We start from the raw sequence: 21,112 nt of genomic DNA on the forward strand, positions 1-21,112 counted from the left end.
ACCCAGGAAATACCTTCTGAGAATGAGAAAAGAGTGAAAGTCAAAAGAGAAGGGAAACTATATTTAAGAAACATAAGGAAGATCCCAGAGTGGTTCCTAGACCACCTGTATCACAATCACCTTGGGAACCTGTGAAAACTGGAGATTCTCCAGGGATGGAGCTAGAGACTCTGCATTTAACAAGCCACCCAGGAGATTCTAATGCACATAAAAGGACAGAAATTGCAGGTTTAAGGGAACATTTAATGCTAGTTTTCAATGGAAAAATGCTGAGGCGTTTTTTTCAACTTTTTTCCTCCATTCCTTCAATAAACATGTACCAGCATTTGTTATAGACAAGGCACCATACCAGGTGCTGCAAAACCCCAGGACAATTTGGGTGGAAAAGGAAAGCACTACGCATGGTTTAGGAGCCAATGCTCATTTTTTTCCCCACACTGCTTCAGTACCATGTTCATTTCCTGTTTTATTTTCTTTGAGCTATAGCCACATGCACTGCTTGATATTGCTCAAAAAGCACTGCAGAAGCAGGTATCAGACAGCAGCACAGAAAACTGGCATGAGGAAAGAGTGTTGCAGCAGGGACAAAGTAGCACTGCTGGCTTTCCTTGCTGAGATGACAGCAAGGAAACAAACATAGCAGGAAGGAAATCTATCCAGAAAAAAATCCTAACTGTCTTGGCTTGTTAATCTGGACTCTGACATAAACCTTGGGTATACCTGCAGGTTACAGGTGACATTCTGAAAAAAAAAAAACTACAGAAATATATTGCTAGATTACTCAGTGCAGAAGATTATGGGCGAATGTGCCATATATCTTCCGTTACCCTTCCAGATCTACTCTTCACCCTTCTCAACCTTGATTTGTGCTAGGAGAACCCCCTTGCCCTCTGGCTTTCCTTTGGTTTACCCTAGGTAGACAGATGAGAGAATAAAAGGAGTCTGAGTGTAAGACAGTTAACAACTGCTGGAGAATGCTAAAAAGAAGGGTCCAAGAAGCATCCTTGGATGGGTAGAAAGTGAATAGAGGAAGAAAAAATGGATAGGAAAAGAAGTTCTCAAGGTTGGCCTGAAATTGGATTGGCATTTAAAGAAACAAGGACTTGATAATAAAGTTAAAACTGATAATCAGATTCAGAATGTCCTGGTCAGGAGCTTTTTCCATGCATGTAAATGGATCCTCAAGAAACCACATACAGCGAAACACCTTTCAAACATCACTGTGAGCTATTTGAACATGGTTTGTGTGGTTTTATCACCTAGTCACTACTCTCTTAACATTTTCCACACATTTTACATTTAAAATAGTTAGTCCCCCCAAAAAGCATAGCACACAAGATTCCCTGTGTCTTTCCAGGTATTGTGCTTTGTCTAAATTCAATTGATCCTATAAATTCCAAGGCCTTTGTGGTTTTCTAAAGCCCTCAGGGTTCCAAAAACAGAACCTGGCAAAAATGCATGTGTCCCTGAGCTTTCAGATGTTTCCTCTTAATCAAGGTTGTCCCTGGTAAAAAGCCACTATCTTTGATTTCAGGCAACATCAGGAGATTTTTCCACTGAGATCCTATTGAGTCCAGGTTGTGCCTTTTGTGTGTCTGTGTGTGCAAACAAAAACATATAAAGTAATTAATCAAAATCAGAAGTTCAAGTGAGTCCCAAAGCTGCTGTGGAAATACATGTGTCCCGACAGCTAAATGTTCGAACATAAGTTTTCATCTCATCAGTTTGCCTTGTGCATTGGATGTTCAGGTCTGACCTAAGACGGTGAGGGTCCCCAGGAGTCTTAGCTTTCTGCCATGCTATGAAAATCAGGCTTATGCTATTAGTTTAACCTGGTCGTAGAATCCCCGGGTACCCAGAGCTAGCCCAAGGGATCTATGAGGATAAGGTAAGTCACTGTTTTTACCAGAAGTTTAAAAAAGGAGCTATGAAATAACAGTTCTGAAGCAGAAAGAAAGCAAATTTCTGCTGTGGTTACTCTAATAAGTGCACAAAAAAGAGGGCTTTTTCCCTCCTAATAGATCAGTCGGATAATTTTGAATTCCTCCCCTTCTGCTTTTATTCTGTAGGCCAAGAAAATATTCAAAATGGATTCCTCCCAACCCCTCAAAAACTTCCAAACAATGCTATGACTGTTAATACTGGGCTATCCATTTTCAGATAATTAACGATCGACACTTAAGGTCACAAGCGATTCCAGACCAATACAGATAAACCTAGCATGTTTTCAGGGTTACTGCAGCATCGTGAATTAAATTAGATCTGAATTAAAGTTGTTTGTACAACAAACTAGTTTATTCCTCGAATCCTACACTTCTGGTGATGTAAATTTATGGAATTAGAGCCAGCAAATAATAGAATTTTCAGATCTTCCCTACTGCAGCTCTAACATACCCTGCTTGCTTCTCTATTTCATTTCTATTATTTTAACAATCACACACAGAGTTCAATTTTAGCTGCAGAATAACCACTGGACCATTCAAGAGGATATCTGCATCAAACAGTAATAAAGGCATCATCTGAATGGTCAGTACCAATTTTTCTGCACAAGTTCTCTCCTTAAAGGACTCCCTGAACCCCTTGTCTTGCCTGCCTTGGGCACCTCAGTGCCCACCGCACCAGATAGAAATCTTCCTTGGCAGTATTCAGCTCTGTATTCACATACGTTGTGGCTCCATGGATAACTGAGTTATGACCAACCATTCACACAAATCTCAACTTTGAACGCTTCATTTGAAATACTTCTATTTCAAGATTTACTGAATTAGGCAAATACCTTTTCTTTCCCTCTCTCATCTATAAAGTTTTTTAAAGATAAGGAATTAGTTTATCTGTCATTAAAATAGCCTTAAAATGATTTCAAAGTTGTCAAAATAACAACCATGCTGAAATTCACTAGAAGTTCCACAGGAGAAAATTTTAATATTAGATTTCTTAATCATCACATAAAGCTGTATTTTAATATGACCCCAATTTTTTTTATTTTGTTAATTATTTCTGTATACAGTTATGTAAATAAACATGATAAAATGTCGACAGTGATTCTAGGTGGCGGAATTACCAGTGATTTTTACTTAGTTTTTTTTAATGCTTTTCTGAATTTTCCTAATTTTCTACAATAAACAGATAGGTATTTTCATTTCAAAATCTGAAAACGGCACCATTAAAAATACTTAATCTTTTTGCTTTTTATATTAAATCAAGCTTAGTTGTAGAAATAGGCAAGCAAACCAACATACCTTTTGATTAAATGGGCTCGGCTGTTCACGTAGTTGGAGTCAAAAGAATAGTTTTCAGTCTGCAGTGGGGGGAAAAAAAGATTAAAAAGGTTACAGAGATGACTCATGAAAAGAGCTAAACTCTCCTGCTTAGGAGGAATTTTTCTACTGGGCAAGAGGCAATGAATGAATCAGAAACCAAGGCCATAGTGGTGCAACAGCCTGACGAATGCCTGCCACCTCCTTGGGGCCCTGGGGGCTCTGTGGAGGCAGCTCTCCCAGGCAGATGAAGATGAACTTGACACAAACATCCCCTAGAATATGCCTGGCTACTGACCATGCAACCACTTAGGGAAGATACAGCATGACCCAAAATCTTTACAGAAACTAATTGCTTCCCATTCCCCAGTGGACACAATTCTGTGCCCATCAAATTGACTGGAAGTTCAAAGGTATTTTTATTAGTAGTAGATAATTAACATGTTAAAATATGTATTCCATAGATATGGAAATGCAAGCAAGGTAATCACTGTGGATTTAAACTGCACTTCCCTTTGTTTTAAGACATTTTGCTCAGCACTGGTTATACAGGAAGGCCTTCGTTTTATCACAGACATAAAGGCAAACAAGTATTATGCCTAAAACGGGATGAAGGGCAGTCCACAGGGGGTGCCAAAGCCTTTCATGTGAAACATGAAGTTTGCAAGCAAACCTATCATAGCACGTTCCTATCATTAAAACACCACTGTCTAATCTGGTTACAGCAGACTGCCTGAACAATGGTTTTACAAAAGCAAATGCAGAATACCTGCCAGATGAAAGAGATGGGCTAACAGCTGATGAGCATCCAGAGGTTGGGGGTGGATTGAAGGGGGGGCAGCCTTAGAAGGGGGAACACAGGGAAAAGTCAACACTGAAGTAACTGAAAGTCCAGTAAAGTGGATCTTACCTCTAACACTAAAGTACTACTCTCCTTGAACCATTGTATAAACTGAAAAATGTCCAAACACATCTCCTCCACTCTCCTGCCAGTCTACCAGAAATTCTCACCATTCTCACCATTCCTTAGGGCCTTCTGAAATCACTTCAACTGAAAGTGCCTGGGAAAGGAAACACAATAGCTGTCGAGCTAACAAAATAGTACATTCCTTTCCGATGACTACTGTCGCTAGGCTCTTAGATGCAGCTTTATGTTTCAAGGAGCTCAGAATTTGGTAGAGGGGAAAACAGGACAGGTGATAGCAGACCTAACTACCACATGAGCACCAAACAGCCAATAGTCAGGATAGGGACCCTAAGTATCTAGAGTAAGTGGGGATGGGGGTGGAGAGTAGGTGAGAGAAAGAAGGAAGAACGTATGGAGAAGAAAACTAAATCCCATCACTGCCCTGTACTTACTCAGGCATGCCCATGCCCTCCACATGCCCCTTATTTGAAGATGAGCTGTATAATATCCACCCACACTGCTTTTATCTAGAGGATAAAATCCCCTTTAATGAAAACCACAAGTAAGTTTTTGTGCTGTTGGAAGGAATGGATTGGGAGAGTGAAAATCAAAAGGGTTAGTTCATTTCTAATTTGTTCATAAGAAAATGGAGGCTGAAATTGTTGCAAACATAATTACAGAAGGAGGAAGCAAACTTGAAGGTGCATGGGGAATACAATGCTGGAAGAGGTTGTCCATCAGTCAGTCAACCAACAAACACTTCTTGAACTGATTTTTATACAAACATAAAATGCAAAAATGGTGTTGGGTAAATGTGCTTTTCTATGATATTCAGTACAATATATAATTTAATAAGTGGAAATCTCCTAACCGCCCCCCCAAAAGCATTCTATCCAAATAAAACAGGGAATTGATTAAGCACTCAGGAGTTTAATTATTAGTTTGTACAACCGGGACAAATTACTTAATTTCTATGTGTCTCATTTTACTCCTCTATAAAATAGGCATAATGGAACACAAATCCAAAGGGGAATTTCAAGTGCATTTATCATGACTCATTGTGGGAATGATGGAAACCCTTATCCTCTGCTTTCTACAGAACCTGGATCCCTGAGTAGGAGCAGGGATTTGACCACATTCGGGCAATAAAAGAGTAACGTGCATACATTCCATCTCAGCCTCCAAACTTCCTAAATCATTTTTTCAAGAAAGTTAATAGATAGAGAAACAGATGTAAAAGAAAAGAGGATACTGGCTTTGCAGGGAAAGCATGAGCAACATCCCAAGATATTGTCATGTTAAAGAAGCCAGTTTTCAAGTAGAATATTTTACATAGACTTGCATATGAGGGTGTCCAATCTGTGTGCACTGTGCATCAAATATGGAGCCCTGTGGAGATGTGACCTCCAGGCACGGTGCCAGAACTCTGGGCAAATAAGCAAAACCATACAAATTTATCCCTGGTGACTGTACTACTTCTTGGTCCTAATGGAATAATATATCTCACCTTGAGGATTCCCACTCACAGGCACTGAGTTAAAAGAGCACACAGGTCTAAAAGGCTTGCTTATGGAAACCAATTCTCTTTCCCTTGCTGTGATATACAGATGGGTTAACCTGGGCAGAAAAGCCAGCCATGATCTGCCACTGTAGGTAGGAGAGTATCATTGAAGCTTATCACCTTCCTATCTTTCTCCTTTTTCTTAGTCTAAAAGAGTAAACCCCCCTCCCATTCTCGTGGGTCCTGGCCTTCAAATGTAAATACTCCATTCCCCAAACCAGCACCAACCATAATGGACAGATGGCCCATGCTGCATCCTCATGCAATTAGAAGTACTGTTCATGAGGCAGGTTACTAGAACTGATTTTCCCATAATGGATGGTACTATACTGAGTCACCCATTGTCTTTTGCCTCTTTAATCAGTATCAGGTTTCTTTGTGAGGCAGCTTGGTTAGCGTTATGGAAACAACGTATGCAACAGAATTATTCTAATTGGGTAGGATACACTATTCTGGCCTCATTAGAACTATAATCCAAACAACTGAGCTAACTGGCCATAGATGGCCTTTTATGGGTCAGGGTATACTAACATCAAGTGTTCTTGCTCATACCGATTCAAGGCGTGTGCTCAAACCCAACTGTGCACTGAAAGAGTAATTTTTTTTCACACTTCAGGTAGAGCAAACAATGAGACTCAGACCACCCTGAAGAAGGAAATAATCTTTTCTTAATGAATAGTTTGCATGCCTTAAGCCGGTGATTCTCAGCCCTAACTGCACATTAGAATCAACTAGGGAATTTTTTTTTAATACTGTTGTGAAGGTCCCACTCCAAGAGATTCTGAGGTAATTGGCATGGAATGGGGCCCAGGCATTAGTATTTTTTTTAAAAGCTTCCCAGGTAATTCTAACAGACATCCAGAGTGGAGAACTCTCCTGAGCAAAAGATGGGCCACAGGCTTTGACTTGATGTGCTGTGTTTTCTAAGGCAAGCTCAGCTGTTTAGAAGATGGATCTCTTTTGTCAGATTATCTGCCAAGGTGATCTCAATAGAAGATAAAGAATGACAACAGAAATACACTTTTTAAGAAATAATAGAAGAGCTTTTCTTTTTTGCATGAATGTATTCGCTCCTGGTTAGCCTTATTTAATCAAAATTTGCTTGACATTATTCCAATCCCCTCTCTAAGTATTCTAAATGGCAAATAACATAAAACATTTGAGAGGGGAAATTTTCTCTAAATGTCACATTAATTTCACTAGGAAATGTCCCCATCTCTAATGAGACAGCCAAGTTAACACAGGAACACAACAAAGAGACAAGAATATTTGTTTCTGAAAAACCTAAATCTTGACGTTAGAAAAAAAAATGGGTCTAGAGCAAACTTTTATTTTCTGTCTCAGTGGTAAATAAGAGTCACTTTCCTATCATTTAATATATTTCTCCCAAATCCCTTCTCTAATTAGAATTCCTTATCCTAGGATTCACTGAGAGCAGACTTCTCACTTTGTTTAGGTTTAATAAAATCTTGATTTTCTGAAAACCTAAAGAATAAATACTTCTGGATAGCAGAGGGTTTTTTTTTGTTTTTTGTTTGTTTGTTTGTTTGTTTGTTTTTGCAGTACGCGGGCCTCTCACTGTTGTGGCCTCTCCCGTTGCAGAGCACAGGCTCCGGACGCGCAGGCTCCGCGGCCATGGCTCACAGGCCTAGCTGCTCCGCTGCATGTGGGATCCTCCTGGACCTGGGCACGAACCCGTGTCCCCTGCATTGGCAGGCGGATTCTCAACCACTGCGCCACCAGGGAAGCCTGGGAAGCCCCTGGATAGCACAGTTTTTTAGATAGCTTAGTGCTTTCTCCTCTAAGGACTAAAACTTTGATTTAAAATCCTACCCATTCTGCCTTCTTTTTGAACGTTATCACACAGTTCCTTATTGGTTCCTTAGAAGAACCTTTCTAAACATAAATCACTGTACCGTGCAGGTTTTGCCTGTACACTCACTGACCCCAAAGCACTGTGTTTTTTGAGTTCTTACCTTTAATTTTTAACATATGTCTCCCACCAACTTGCTATAAAACACTCAATATTGTTACTTCTCAGTACTATTAGTATATCAAAAGCAGCTCCTCTTCTGTTTCAAGTTTGATATTTCCACTCTGCTGTCTTGGAAACTATATAATTATTAGAACAGTCTAGAAAATGAGAGTTAAGTTCTGGGTAGAGAGCTGAGATGTTTTTCTGAGAGGGAAATGACGTGATCTTTACTATAGGGACTTCTGTGTAATGTTTTGGGTTTTGTTGTTGTTTGTTTTTTTACCTGCTCAGGAGCCTTCTTTGCTAACTACTTTCTACTCGCAGCTCCTTTCTGGATATGGGAGGTTTCTAGAGAGACTTTGGGGTGGGTAGTATGTTATTATGTTAATGAGTCTGGCACATCTGAAGTCAAATACTTCCACTTTGTCAGGCCCCCAAGGTACCAGAATGCCCTACTTTAACTGTCATTTTGCATTACTTTCACAGTTCACTAAGTTGTGCCCTAGTCTCTGGAAGAGTGACTGCGACTCTCTCAGCACCACATTTATCACCAGGAGAGACTTCAGCCCTAAGGAGAAACAAGCCCAATAAATGCAGATATCCAGGACTAGAATATTTGCCCAGCGGCACAAATCCCCAGGTCATGCTACAAAGTTAAAGAAGGTTACAGATGCTGAGATGAAAACAAGAGATTCATCAAACCTTAAGGTTTTCATTTGAAAATGAACAGCCATTTTAAATTACACTTTAAAAGTCCCATCAAACTGAAAAGCATTATAACTGCGATCTGCTAACTAATTCTTTTTAATTTTTCACTCAGTCATCTTATCAAAACAAATAGGAAAACTGGAATCCTAAATCAGATGCACAGCAAAATGATTTTTAAATGCTGGTTCTTGATCAATAATGATAAGATGCATAACCTTTTTCTAAAAGCGATTGCTGCTTTAGATGTTCAAATGGCATCTCCTCACAAAGGCGTTTTTAGAAAATGAATTGAAAAATGACTTTTTCCTCCTTACTATCCTCAACACATAAAAATTAAAATGTAAATTCTATATAAAAACAAAGTCAACATGCCTCCAGTTAGAATGTATATTCAAAGACATCCATCCAGACAACAAAAGCTGGAGGAGGAATTAGTAAAGATGGAATAAAAGGCACCATCCCCAGAGCTGCCATCACTAGAAAGCTCATATTTACCCTGAACTGGAAAACAAGCTAAATAAACTTCCACTAGCCATGCCTATGTACACACCAGCACTAATTCTCATGCACACACACACGCGGTTTGACGATAGTAAGCTAGGTGGTGTAGTGGGGTGACCTGAATTCCCTCCTCATGTTTGTCACTGACTCGTTGATGGCCTTGAATAAATCACTTGATTCCTCTTGAAGCCTTAATTTATCTATCTAGGAAATGAAGAGAATAACCCAAATGATGCCAATGTTCCCTTCGAGCCCCCTCAAATTGTAGGATTCTAAAACAAAATGGGTCTTGTTCACGCACTGATTCATCTATTCATTCATCCATTCAAAACACATGCACCAAACCCTGAGGATGAAAAAAAAGATATAGGCTGTACCGGTAAGGAGGTCACAAATTGATAGACCTCTTGCTGGGGATGGTTAAAATGTCAGCCATTCAGAAAAACATGAAACACACACACACAGAGGCACATACACCTGCAGACACATGCATATACTTGTACAGAGGCTATGGAGTGCAACTTTGGGAATTACACTGCAACTTTATGGAACTAAGTAGCATCCTAGTGGCTTGATGGTAGTAGGTGATGCACATAGGCGGATTTGGCCTTTATATTTGTTACATGTACAAACCCATATCACAAGTACAAACCACATCCCTCTCCTATCAAATGAGTTATAAAACTTATGAAGTTCTTAGAAATAGCATGTGTATACGTCCTTTTGGCTCTACTTCAACAGCTTTCATCACCTTGTGACACTACTTCTTCAGTTCCATTTGCCTTTTCCTCTAGCCCATTTTGCAAAACGTTATGTGGATAATATTCCTCACCCACTATTTTCATCACAGCATTTCTCTTTGCAAGGCCTCAAAGAACCCTTTCAGTGGTTCCCTGTTACATTTAGCACTAAATCTAAATTAAATCTTTAGCTAAGCAGTCATCCAACACAAGTCCTCTATTTCCCTCATATCTCATTTCCTTCATTTCTAATATGTCTACATCCCTGATCATCCCACATAGCTTAGCGTGTTCTCAGCACTTAGTGTACAGACTGTGTGATGTAGTTATGAATTTCCTCAGGTTCTATGATTACTTCAGTGTGTAGCATGTCAGTTCATCCTCCAACTGGATTGGAAGCTTTCATTTGAAGTGTCACTGCCACAATGCTGGACACTTAGCAAGTACTCATGTAATGAATCCATCAATGAAAGACCAGAGAATAAATGGAAGAGGTTTAGAATGAAGCTTCTTATTGCAGTTAAAGCAGGTGACCAATTCTATTAGTCCAAGGTGGTCTTGTTTCTTCAGAAAGTATCTATTCTGCCCACTGTCTTCTGTAGTTACAGTTTGTTTTCTCTCCTCACTTTCAACTATGACCTTATAAATACACAGTAGTCTGGATATAACTGCCAAGGATAAGATGCCACAGTTAGGTGCTTCCTGCCCATCATCCGTCAGTCCTGCCATATCTCTGGGAATGGCAGTAGTGACACATGATACTGTTTCCAAACCAGGGGTAGATAAAATTTCTGTGATAAGGCTTTGCCTTATCTGTAGACTTCTGAGCCACAGATTGACAGCGTGGCAGCTACTTTTCTGCATGTGGAAGGGAACTCTAGGATTCCAATGGCTTTCAGGACAGGGCTATCAGTGGTAGACACAGCCCATTTAGTTAACATCCAAGTCAAGTTGAAAGAGTTCCCCTCTTGGTGGCCTTTTGTCATCACTGCTAAAATTCCACTGGCACCATTGATGTGGTCAGACTACATAGAGGTGACAAAGGCAGCTTAGGGAAATCACTTTTCTCCACCCTCATCTTTTATTGGGTCAAAGTTGTGACTTTAGAAGAGCAGCCCAGTGCAAATTTTACTACAAAGGCCTCCTTGAGAAACCTAGCAGCTTTCTTCAGGAATCCATGTAATTCAGAGGCAAAGAGCCTACTGAATGACCAGGCTAAGCACCACCCCATTATATAGATAAGAACAGGCTTCTGAATAAGGCTCTGGGACCATTTTCTAAGTCCTCTGCGGGTCACAGTGCACTTTAAAATAATATCTGCTTATAAAAAGCTCTGAGGAACCAGTTAATGCCTATTCTACACAGGAATGCAAAATCAACAAGACTTCGGTGTGGATACAAGTAGTTTAAATAAAATGACTAACCCAATCACATGAGTCATACTATCTCATCCCACATAAACAAAATTCAACCTGAGAAGTAAATAGCTATCAACCACATTCACCAATGGAACAAACCCTGAAGACCAATCACCATCCCCAAATATGTAACTACAACACATTAAAGCTATTTTGCAGGCTCAGAGTGCCTTTCATCCCCAAATATTAAAGTACTTTACAAGCAGGTGCCAATTGTTACTCTCCCCCTTAAACAGCCAAGAAAACAAACACACAGGTTAAGTGCTACAGCCACGTTAAATACTGACTCAGCTAGAACAAGTCACAAAAACAAGAAAAATCCCCAGGAACACTGTTCTTGGCATTACCTACTACTGAGATGGAAAGAAAACACAAGATGGAAACATCAGGGAAGTGATTAGCCGGCTTTATACCTATTTTTCTCTGAATGACTTTCTTGGCTACTTTCAGTGAGTGGGTCAGGAGAGTATAGTGTAGCAGATAGACAAAAGAAAAATTTGGCACACACTAACTGGAGAAAGTTCTCCAGACCTAGATGGAGGACCCAGTCACATAGCCCAAAGGATCCAGGAATGAGCCACTTTCTTCCCTGCAACATTGGTGACCATTTCAATTGTCCTTTAGAGGCATTTACAACCATCTTTACAAGGTGACCTAAGATGACTAGTGATGACTTATGGGGTAGCTTCAACTTCAGAAGCTATGATTTGGTAAAGCTGGTCTAACTGACAGTTAGAAACCAATATAAGATGTCCCACAAGCAATGGCCCATGGATCCACCGTATGAGCTCTCCTGAATCCAGCCTATCTTTAAGCCCTCCTGGCTTAGAGAAGGTCCAGCACTCTGAGCTGGTACATTTCTGCTAAATTCTATTTCATTGGTCTCAATTCTCTACTACTTAGCAGCTACAGAGCCTTGACTGCCTGCAGAGTACAATTTCTATTGAGCAAGCCTTGCCAGCTGAAAAACTTTCATAATATTTGGAGGGAAAGCAGTGTGTGGCCCTGTGCCTGTGGGCCAAAACAACACCCCCAAATCCAGTTCCAGCCCCAATCTCATTATTTATATTATACATCACTTAAAACCCAGTTGTCTCCACAAGCTTATTTAAGCGTGAAGGAGTAACAGCCTTTGGCATACCATTCTTAATTCATTTCCCTTGTATTGGCTTGTTGCTCAAGCCAGTAATGTGTGATCATGCTGACAAAAAAAAACCGAGTTATATACCATCTTAGAAATAGTGAATGTGTTAGCTTCTAATATTAATGTTTTCTAATTAGATGCAACTCAATAGATCGTTTTCTTGTTTGTCGTCAATGAAATCCTCCATAGTCCTCTTTTGGTGTAGCTATTTTGATTACCACCATGGCAAACACAGGGGTGTCTCAGTTCACTGGGATGCATAAAGGAAAGGGTGTGCACACACAGCATCCACTACCAAAATATAAACAGATTATTTATTTCTGATCTTAAGTACTAATTTCAAATTTAATGAGGCACAATAAACATTTCTCAAAATCAGACTCCATCGGTTGCTTAACATTGGCAACCCTCTAATTATGACTGGAGTTTAAATAAAGGCATTTGGTTTTGTTGAAATTATTAGGCACTGAAGGAAATCCACAGTAACCTCCAATTTCTAGTGACTTAAAACAAGCATTGCAGCAAATCAGTGTTGGAGACAAGACAGAGCTTACACTTTGGCATCACCTCATGAAGCATCAATGAGAAGCAATAGGAAGAGGACTGATTCAAGGAAGTAATGGAAATGTTTACTCATTCTTTCAAAACCCCTACCTGTCCTCCCAAATCCTAACAGATCTTCTTGTTTTATGCCAGGGTGGGGGTGGTGAGGGTAGGCTGGAATTTGACCTGATTTTTTAAACAGAGATTAATCAAAAGGCTACTATCTGACGTTAAGAATGCTGGCAACCATGCACAGTAAATCCATGATTACACCTTGAAAAGTGGCTAATATTATGAGCAGTTTGAAATTGTCAGAGTATCAGAAATCTGTAATGTAGTTATGCAATGCACCAACAGAACAATTACTAAAGCACCTTGCATGTATATGAAACATTTTTCACAAAGAATTTCAGAAAGTTTAAAAAGAGTTTCAGGAGAGAGAAAAAAATGTACTTAACCTTTGAGAAACCATAAGATAGAGGAATATTCTTAGATGGGCAGAAAACAGACACCCAGGTTAGAAACTGGGCCTGAAGGTAGCTACATTTTCTACAGAGGTCATGGCACAGAATTTTGCTTCTCATCCATCCAGCAAGACTTCCAGGAGGTGCTTGATAAGTGCAATAGAGCAGGTGCCTCCTGTCAATATCATCCTGAAAGAATTAGCATTTGGAAATGAACACGATACACAAAAACTTGCCCTTTTTTCTTTTTTTCCCTTTTAACCAACATTAACTAGTTAATTCTCCTGCTACTATAAGTTAAATAAATATTAGTAACCCCATTAACAGCACGACAAAACACGTTAAGAGACTTGCCCTCTGCTAAAGAGAAGCAGTGTCACATCTGCAACTAGAATTCAAAATTTCTCACTGCAGGTCCTGCACTCACACCACTAGGCCACACCTCATTAGGATTCTGGGAAATGCAATGAAATAGAAGTAATTAAGACTGGCTGACTGGATGTACTATTTGGGAGAAAAAAAATACCCTAGCCTGCTTGAACATGACAGGTTCAAGGGCAGTGAACACAACTAGAGCAATTTCCTCCTGCAGGAAGATTAAGAAATAATGAGGGGGAACACCTCACCTTCTCTCTCCCATCAGACTCTCAGCAGCAAAAACCAGGAACAATTCCAAAATTAACTGTCTAAAAAAAACTTAATGCTGTCAGAAACATAACACTGTACTGTGCCTGGGAGTCCTACCACTCAACCTGTACAAGTAACTTCTATGTTGCTTTCTCCACACAGTTCTTAGTGTCCTCCCTCCCCAGCTTTCTCCTGGCCAGTCTTCCAAATACTCTTTTTTTTAAAATAAATAAATTTATTTATTTATTTTGGCTGCATTGGTTTCTTTTTTTTTTAACATTTTTACTGGAGTATAATTGCTTTACAATGGTGTGTTAGTTTCTGCTTTATAACAAACTGAATCAGTTATACATATACATATGTCCCCATATCTCTTCCCTCTTGCATCTCCCTCCCTCCCACCCTCCCTATCCCACCCCTCTAGGTGGTCACAAAACACTGAGCTGATCTCCCTGTGCTATGAGGCTGCTTCCCACTAGCTATCTATTTTACACTTGGTAGTGTATATATGTCCATATATACACTACCACTCTCTCACTTCATCCCCGCTTACCCTTCCCCCTTCCCGTGTCCTCAAGTCCATTCTCTACATCTCTGTCTTTATTCCTGTCCTGCCCCTAGGTTCTTCAGAACCTTTTTTTTTTTAAGATTCCATATATATGTGTTAGCATATGGTATTTGTTTTTCTCTTTCTGACTTACTTCACTCTGTATGACAGACTCTAGGTCCATCCACCTCACTACAAATAACTCAATTTCGTTGCTTTTTATGGCTGAGTAATATTCCATTGTATATATGTGCCACATCTTCTTTATCCATTCATCTGTCAGTGGACACTTAGGTTGCTTCCAAGTCCTGGCTATTGTAAATAGAGCTGCAATGAACATTGTGGTACATGACTCTTTTTGAATTATGGTTTTCTCAGCTCTTTCTCCATTTCTAGCACACTCACTCCTCATCCTGGTCTGCCCAATACTTCTGTCTACTTGATAACAAAGAAAGATTTTGTTTGGGGTTCAACCAGTACAAACAGGTGCGGGCAGTCATATCTTCATTCATAACACACATACAGGTACACGCAGATTACATATAATTTTTGTGAGGGAAAGAGGGTTGTGTTTTTGTGTCTCCATATTAAAAAATGCTTGTTCCTGGTCGACACAGCTCAGTTAGGGCCATAAGTCACCCTGGTGATTGTTTCTTCAGGTTGTTTTAAGCTTAGAAAAGAACACAGACTATTCAAAGAAAAGTCCTAGAAACCCTCCAAATACAGAACCTTCAAGGTAAAAATAGCTGTGTGACCTTACAGAAATCACTGAACCTCTCTGACCTGCAATTTCTTAATCTATAAAATGGAAATAGCACCTGTCCTAACTATCTTACAGAGTTGTTATTAGGATCAAATAAAATAATAAATGTGCAGGTGCTTTCTAAAAGTGAACTTCCAGACAAATGACAGGTCATCTGATTATCAGGTTATAAACTTGATCTCTCTTGAATACTCATTTCTATTTGCAACTAAATTTCCATTCAACATCATGAATAGTTTTTTTCTGAGGTTTCCTACTAGGATATTTTATCTCATTCTCCCCTTAACTGTACTATCAGAAAAAGAAAGAATGCAGTGAACAGTCTTGTTTTCTGGCATGAGAGATAAAAATATATATACATGAACCCAACTTCTCTAATTGCTGATTCAACACCTTAGCTGGAGTGTGTGTGTGTGTGTGTGTGTGTGTGTGTGTGTGTGTGTGTGTGTGTGGAGAGAGAGAGAGAAAGACAACTCATCTAAAGAGAGTTGAAATGACCTCATAACATCTGAAATTATGTGAAAGGCAAGATTTGAGACACTTTAAAATACTTTATAAACTAGTTTTCCTTTGCCCCATTTGCTTCCCCTGTTATGATTGAACTGTCATGGAATCTCTTTTTAAAAAGAAGGAAGGAAGGAAGAAAGAAAGAAAAAGAAAGAAAGAAAGGGAGGGAGGGAGGGAGGGAGGGAAAGGGAAGATGAAAGAAAGGAAGAAAAAAGAAAGAAAGAAAGAAAGAAAGAAAGAAAGAAAGAAAGAAAGAAAGAAAGAAAGAAAGAAAGAAAGAGAAAGAAAGAGAGAGAGGGAGGGAGGAAGAGGGGGAGGGAGGGAGGGGGGAAGGAAGGAAGGAGGAAAGAAAGAAAGAAAGGAAGGAAGGAAGGAAGGAAGGAAGGAAGAAAGGAAGGAAGGAAGGAAGGAAGAAAAAAAGAAAACCTCATCCCAGGATTAAGTAAAGCACATTAGCATGCATAATTCAGAGCAGTCAGCTGGAAAGGAGCCATTCAAAACCTAGTGTAGTGTGTGGATAGAAAAACATGGTTAAAGGGCTGGAGCAGCTTGACCAGGGCCTTCTAAGTTCCAAAGAAATGAGAGAGTTCAACTCAGGACCACCCTGGAGCCTACTGTGGGCTCATTCTACCATTCCTTAGAGCTGTGCTGTCCAATGGCATAGATACCATGTCCAATAGCACAAATATATGTAGTACTTTAATTTAAATTAGCAAAAATCAAGTTAAATTTTTAGTTCCTCAATCACAGTAGCCATCTTTCAAGTGCTCAGTAGGCAAATGTGGCTAATGGCTTGCGTATTAAACAGCACAGATATAGATATTTCCATCATCCCTTAAAGTTCTATTGAACAGTGCTGCCTTAGAGAGACTGTTGGCCTGTGACTCAGGACTCTCCAGTTATGAAATGTGATGCTCTTGGTGACCTAACGAAATATAAGGAGTAGACTTACCTCTATCACATCATGTAATACATTTTATTACCTATATGTCAGCCCCATGAGACTGGAAACTCCTTGAAGGCAAGGACCACGTCTTTAGTGTCTGTATCTTCAGTGCCTGTCACCATTCCTGGAACAGAGCACGTACTCACCCACTACTTGCTAGTCAGCTAACAGCTGATGTTAGACCTGTCCATCAGATAGGAAGAGCTCATTTGTCTCTTCCATAGATGAAATGTAAGGATTTGCAAAATTCTTTTAAGAAAGGCTACTCTGCTTCCTAGACTTGTATTTGTTTCAACATTTCTCAAGAATTTAGATTATAGGGAGGACTGGCTTAAGTTAAAGCTACCCTTCTGTCTCCCACCCCTGTAAACCCATCTCTTTCATTCATCCAAAGAATCACTTGTGAACCTACAAAATTAGAATGGTATGTTTATTAACATTAAGATACCAGTGTATAATACACGTCATGATGAACATGATACAATCTACACATTTAAAGCAAGTTTTTACAATCTAATACAGTGAGAAACACCTGTAGGGCTGTGTCTCTCAATGGCCCAATTAAAAAAAAATTATTTTCTTAAATAGCACCTTGTTTCAGTATGGTGACTGTTTTTCACACAGCCTTTCTCTATGCTCTTTTCCAATAACCACAACAGTCTTAAGAAGTACATAGGCAAGGTATTATTTTCCCTTTTTAACAGATGGAAAATATGAGGCCCAGAGAGTTTTTGAATCCAAAATCAATAGCCAATTTTTGGCAGAGTCAGAGCAAGAACCTGAGACTCTTGCTTCCCTGACCAGGGGACCTTCCACCCAGTCTAACTTTATAGACAGTAGGAAATGGAAACCCAGTTGGCCAGCACTGCTTTTGCTTTCAATCTATAGTCTCTTCTGAGTTCTATCTTTCATAAATTACAAAGAAATACATCCTTTTATGCAATATTAATTATTTCTTCAGATCATGATAGAGCCCTCAGTTGCTTTTCTGCCAAATGTGGTCATTTGCAAAGGTTCTTGAAATCATTATTGCAGTCTGACCATGCTATGCCCTAGGCTTTGAAAAATTCCCTTTTGGCCTCATGACCGTCACAGAATCAGATACTCAGAGAGCATTAAAGCTCAAAAAGATCTTAGAGAGTATCTAATTTCTCTCTGTCTCTCTTCCCTCGCTATCTCTCTGTTTCTCTGTCTCTTTGTCTCTGTCTCTCTCTCTCACACACACATGCACGCACACACGCACACACAGTCAATATTTTTAAGACAAGGAAATGGGCCCAGGGAACCTCACCACCACCCTCAAAGCATCACAGCCGGTTATTAGAAACCCAGACATAAGTTTAGAACTCATCTCTTTGGGCACCCAGGCCAGGGCTCATCCCTTTCCACCTTCCCAGCTCCTTCCTCTTATTTCTTCTAAGAAGTCCCCAAAGAGTAAAACCTAATGCTGTAAATTCCATCAACAAAATTTCTAAAGGGAGGGAAAAGTAAAATTTAGTGCAAATGATGTTTGTAAATCATTTTTTGTCAATGTCCTATCATTAAGAAAAGTAATTGTTCCTCAGGATACTGCAGAAAGAGGATGTATGATCCACCCAAGGAAACAGACTGTCTTTAGCTGAGTGATCCGAAAAAAGTCTAATGATAAAGCTCGATGAAATACAGCCTCATTCTAGCAAATGACTTGCTTTGTTGCCACTTAAATTGCTCATCTATAATTGCTAGAGATAAACTACAATCAAAATACAGTATCTTCTATTAGTTTTGCCCACTGGGGATTGTTTGATCATACTGAAATTATTGAAAAGGTAAATTTGCTCATTTTTACTGCCTCAGTGGAAACTGGCATTAGACCACTGAGGGGGGCTAGACTGATAGCAAGTGTTGCTTCCTGGTGAGGGAGCTTTTCTCATCTCTGCATAGGACTGAGGTCCTGCCTCTGTGACTAACAACTAAGTAGGAAAGGAGGAATCTGCTCTGCCCACTTCCTCAAAGCATCATTCTCAGGCTTACTTGCTTCACCGTGTTGGAGTCATACCTTTGTAGTTCAGATGTCACTAATTCACATTTGGTGATCATTCTGATAGAGCTAGGCTGCTGTATCTATTTTTTAAAACGTTTGCTGGGCAAATTATGGTGTAAACAAGATTACAAGGGAAGTGTTTAAACCACTCAAGAGAATAAATTGTTTTTAAGCACTTTAGAAGCAATTTACAAACAATAAATATGTTAATTGCACATCATTCTTATTTATTCATTAAAGAAGATCCAAGGACTTCTACTTGGCAAAACTTCCTGGCAAGGGCTTTGTTAGTCTACTTCTTATTGCTCTATGAACTTGAAAGTAATAAAATTGCATTTCATTTCTATCTATAATTCCGACTGGCCTTCCCTCAAGTTAGTCTCAATTAATCAGATTTGACTGTACTAAATAAAGGCTGAGTAAAATGACAAAGCCATCAGCCCCAGGTCAAAAGACAAAAAAGTCACAGAAAATCCAGCGCTATGTTTAAGACTTTTCTTTGCACAAACTATAAGCACCCAGCAGTGAAAAATGGTAGATGGGAGTAATGGGGGAGGGGGGATAGAGGGAAAAGCAAAAAGATCATTCAGAGCCTTCCCCACAATTGAAAAGAGTTGCCTCATGCTCCCTGGCTGTCCTTGACTGCTGTTTAGAACAAATGGAAGCAATACACAGCTCAGGCCTGAAATAATTTAATTCAATTCAACAAATACTATTAAAACTATGTGCCAGGACCCATAGTAGATGCTAAGTGTACGGAGATGTATCAGATTCCACTCCTGCCCTCAAGGAGTCCACATTTCTAGTGTTGGGGACATGTAAGTAAAGACAGAATTAATAATGCCATGTTGTAAGTGCTATGACAAGGGTATATATGTGTGGGAGCACAGAGGAGAGAGCAACAGAGAAGAAGTTTCCTCTAGGTGACATTTGACATCAGAACTGCTTTCAGACACATTCAATCTAAGGTGGGGGATGGAACTAGGGAAATCATTTGTTTGGGGGGAAGAGTTTTCTTCTCTCTAGCTCTAATTCTTGATTTTGCAAGCTACGTGTGAGTGTCAGGTGTGAGAGAAAGAGAGCATAAGCCATGCTTAATAAAAGCAAGCAACTTCCCTACAGCCACAAATCCAACTGGATTTGGGTTGGCTCTTCTGTCAAGTTTGAAAGACAAGTTAAATTCAGTACAAGTGCTCAAAAAATCAATGTCCAAAGGGGTAGCTAATTAAACCACAGAGACTTATTTTTGAGCCAGGAAAGGTTTTCACCAGTGGTCAGATGTTCATGACCTTCAAATTCTTTTTTGCAGCCTTTGCATAAAGATGAGTCCCGAGACAAGTCGACCCTAGCTTGGATAATCTCTTAAAAGGTGCCCTAGTCCACTTGTCAGAGGTAGGAAAGAAGATGGAGCTCTTTCCTACAGCAGCCTGCAGGTGGAGACTTTCACTTTCCTTGCATGGCTGACCCACTTGCTCTCAGCCTTACAAGAGATTACCATAAAACTTGCACATTTGGTGGGGAGCAGAGTGAGCACTTTCTTTTCTCCTTTCATGGAATCTAAGAATGTGGATTTTATGCTTTTTCCATTCCTCTTCTGATTGCCTGACATTGTGCGTTTTTTCCAGAAGAAGCTGAAAGTTCTTGGGTCACCCTCTTGCCTTACAGGTACTACTGGATCCCTAGTTCCTCCCTATCACCAGGTAACTGAGTGCCATCCCTGGAGCCCTGATCCCATCCAGTACCTCAAAGTGAGGGAAGGTCACAAGAGGAAACAAGGGAAATCTTGGCTTGTTCACAAACACTGTCTCTGCTCTGGATGACTCTCAAGCCAGACTCTTTCTGTCTACTACAGGCCTTAAGCCAACATGTACACGTTGTGTTTCTGTGCAAACAAAAGATTATTTTTATCTCTTCCCTCACAATTTTCTCCCCTGTGCTTTAAAAAATAAATGAATAAGGCATGAGAAGATAGACAATTAATAAATAAAGGTATGAGTGACCTCTCCCTACGTGTTCTAAAAATAATGAGGATCCTATGGAGGTCAAGCATTTCATAAAATTTGTCTTTTGAACATTTCTTTTCATAAGTTAATATTTCTTCTGTCATTTGCGATGATGATGATGATGATTAGAAGTGTTTTTTAGAAAAAGAGCCTATAAACCAGAAAATCTCAAAATTTCCCACTACATGCTCACCTTCTCAATATTCCTAAGAGGAAAACAAACAACATTCAAGGTTATTCCAAGATACTAACTCCTTCCTAATTCCACTAAAAGCACACCACTACAAAGCTGCAAAGGATGTCAAGATGGAAAACAGCATACTAGCAATCAGTCCATCCTTTCTAGGACCTTGCCTCTGGCAGTGGTGTTTTTTAAATGATGAGAATATTAAATATAGCACTCTACAAGAGGAAGGGAAATCCCCATGATCACCCAAGGATCCATGAGGTTTTAGCCTTATACCTGAGAACTGATCTT

At 39.7% G+C, this 21,112-nt stretch overlaps 1 protein-coding gene across 3 annotated transcripts in view; it reads right to left on the minus strand.

Moving 5' to 3' along the window:
* The window catches only part of PCDH19 (protocadherin 19), a gene marked incomplete at both ends in the record, with an annotated part of 108,350 nt that overhangs the window by 46,973 nt on the left and 40,265 nt on the right, over window positions 1-21,112 (minus strand). For all 3 annotated transcript variants that reach the window (XM_082681923.1, XM_082681922.1, XM_082681921.1), the window contains one exon: window positions 3,240-3,298. In XM_082681923.1, the coding sequence (XP_082538049.1) occupies window positions 3,240-3,298 (59 nt within the window). The remainder of the gene's footprint in view (window positions 1-3,239; window positions 3,299-21,112) is intronic.

Source organism: Grampus griseus (assembly GCF_964374135.1).
Source record: "Grampus griseus genome assembly, chromosome: X".
Taxonomy (NCBI): Eukaryota; Metazoa; Chordata; class Mammalia; order Artiodactyla; family Delphinidae; genus Grampus; species Grampus griseus.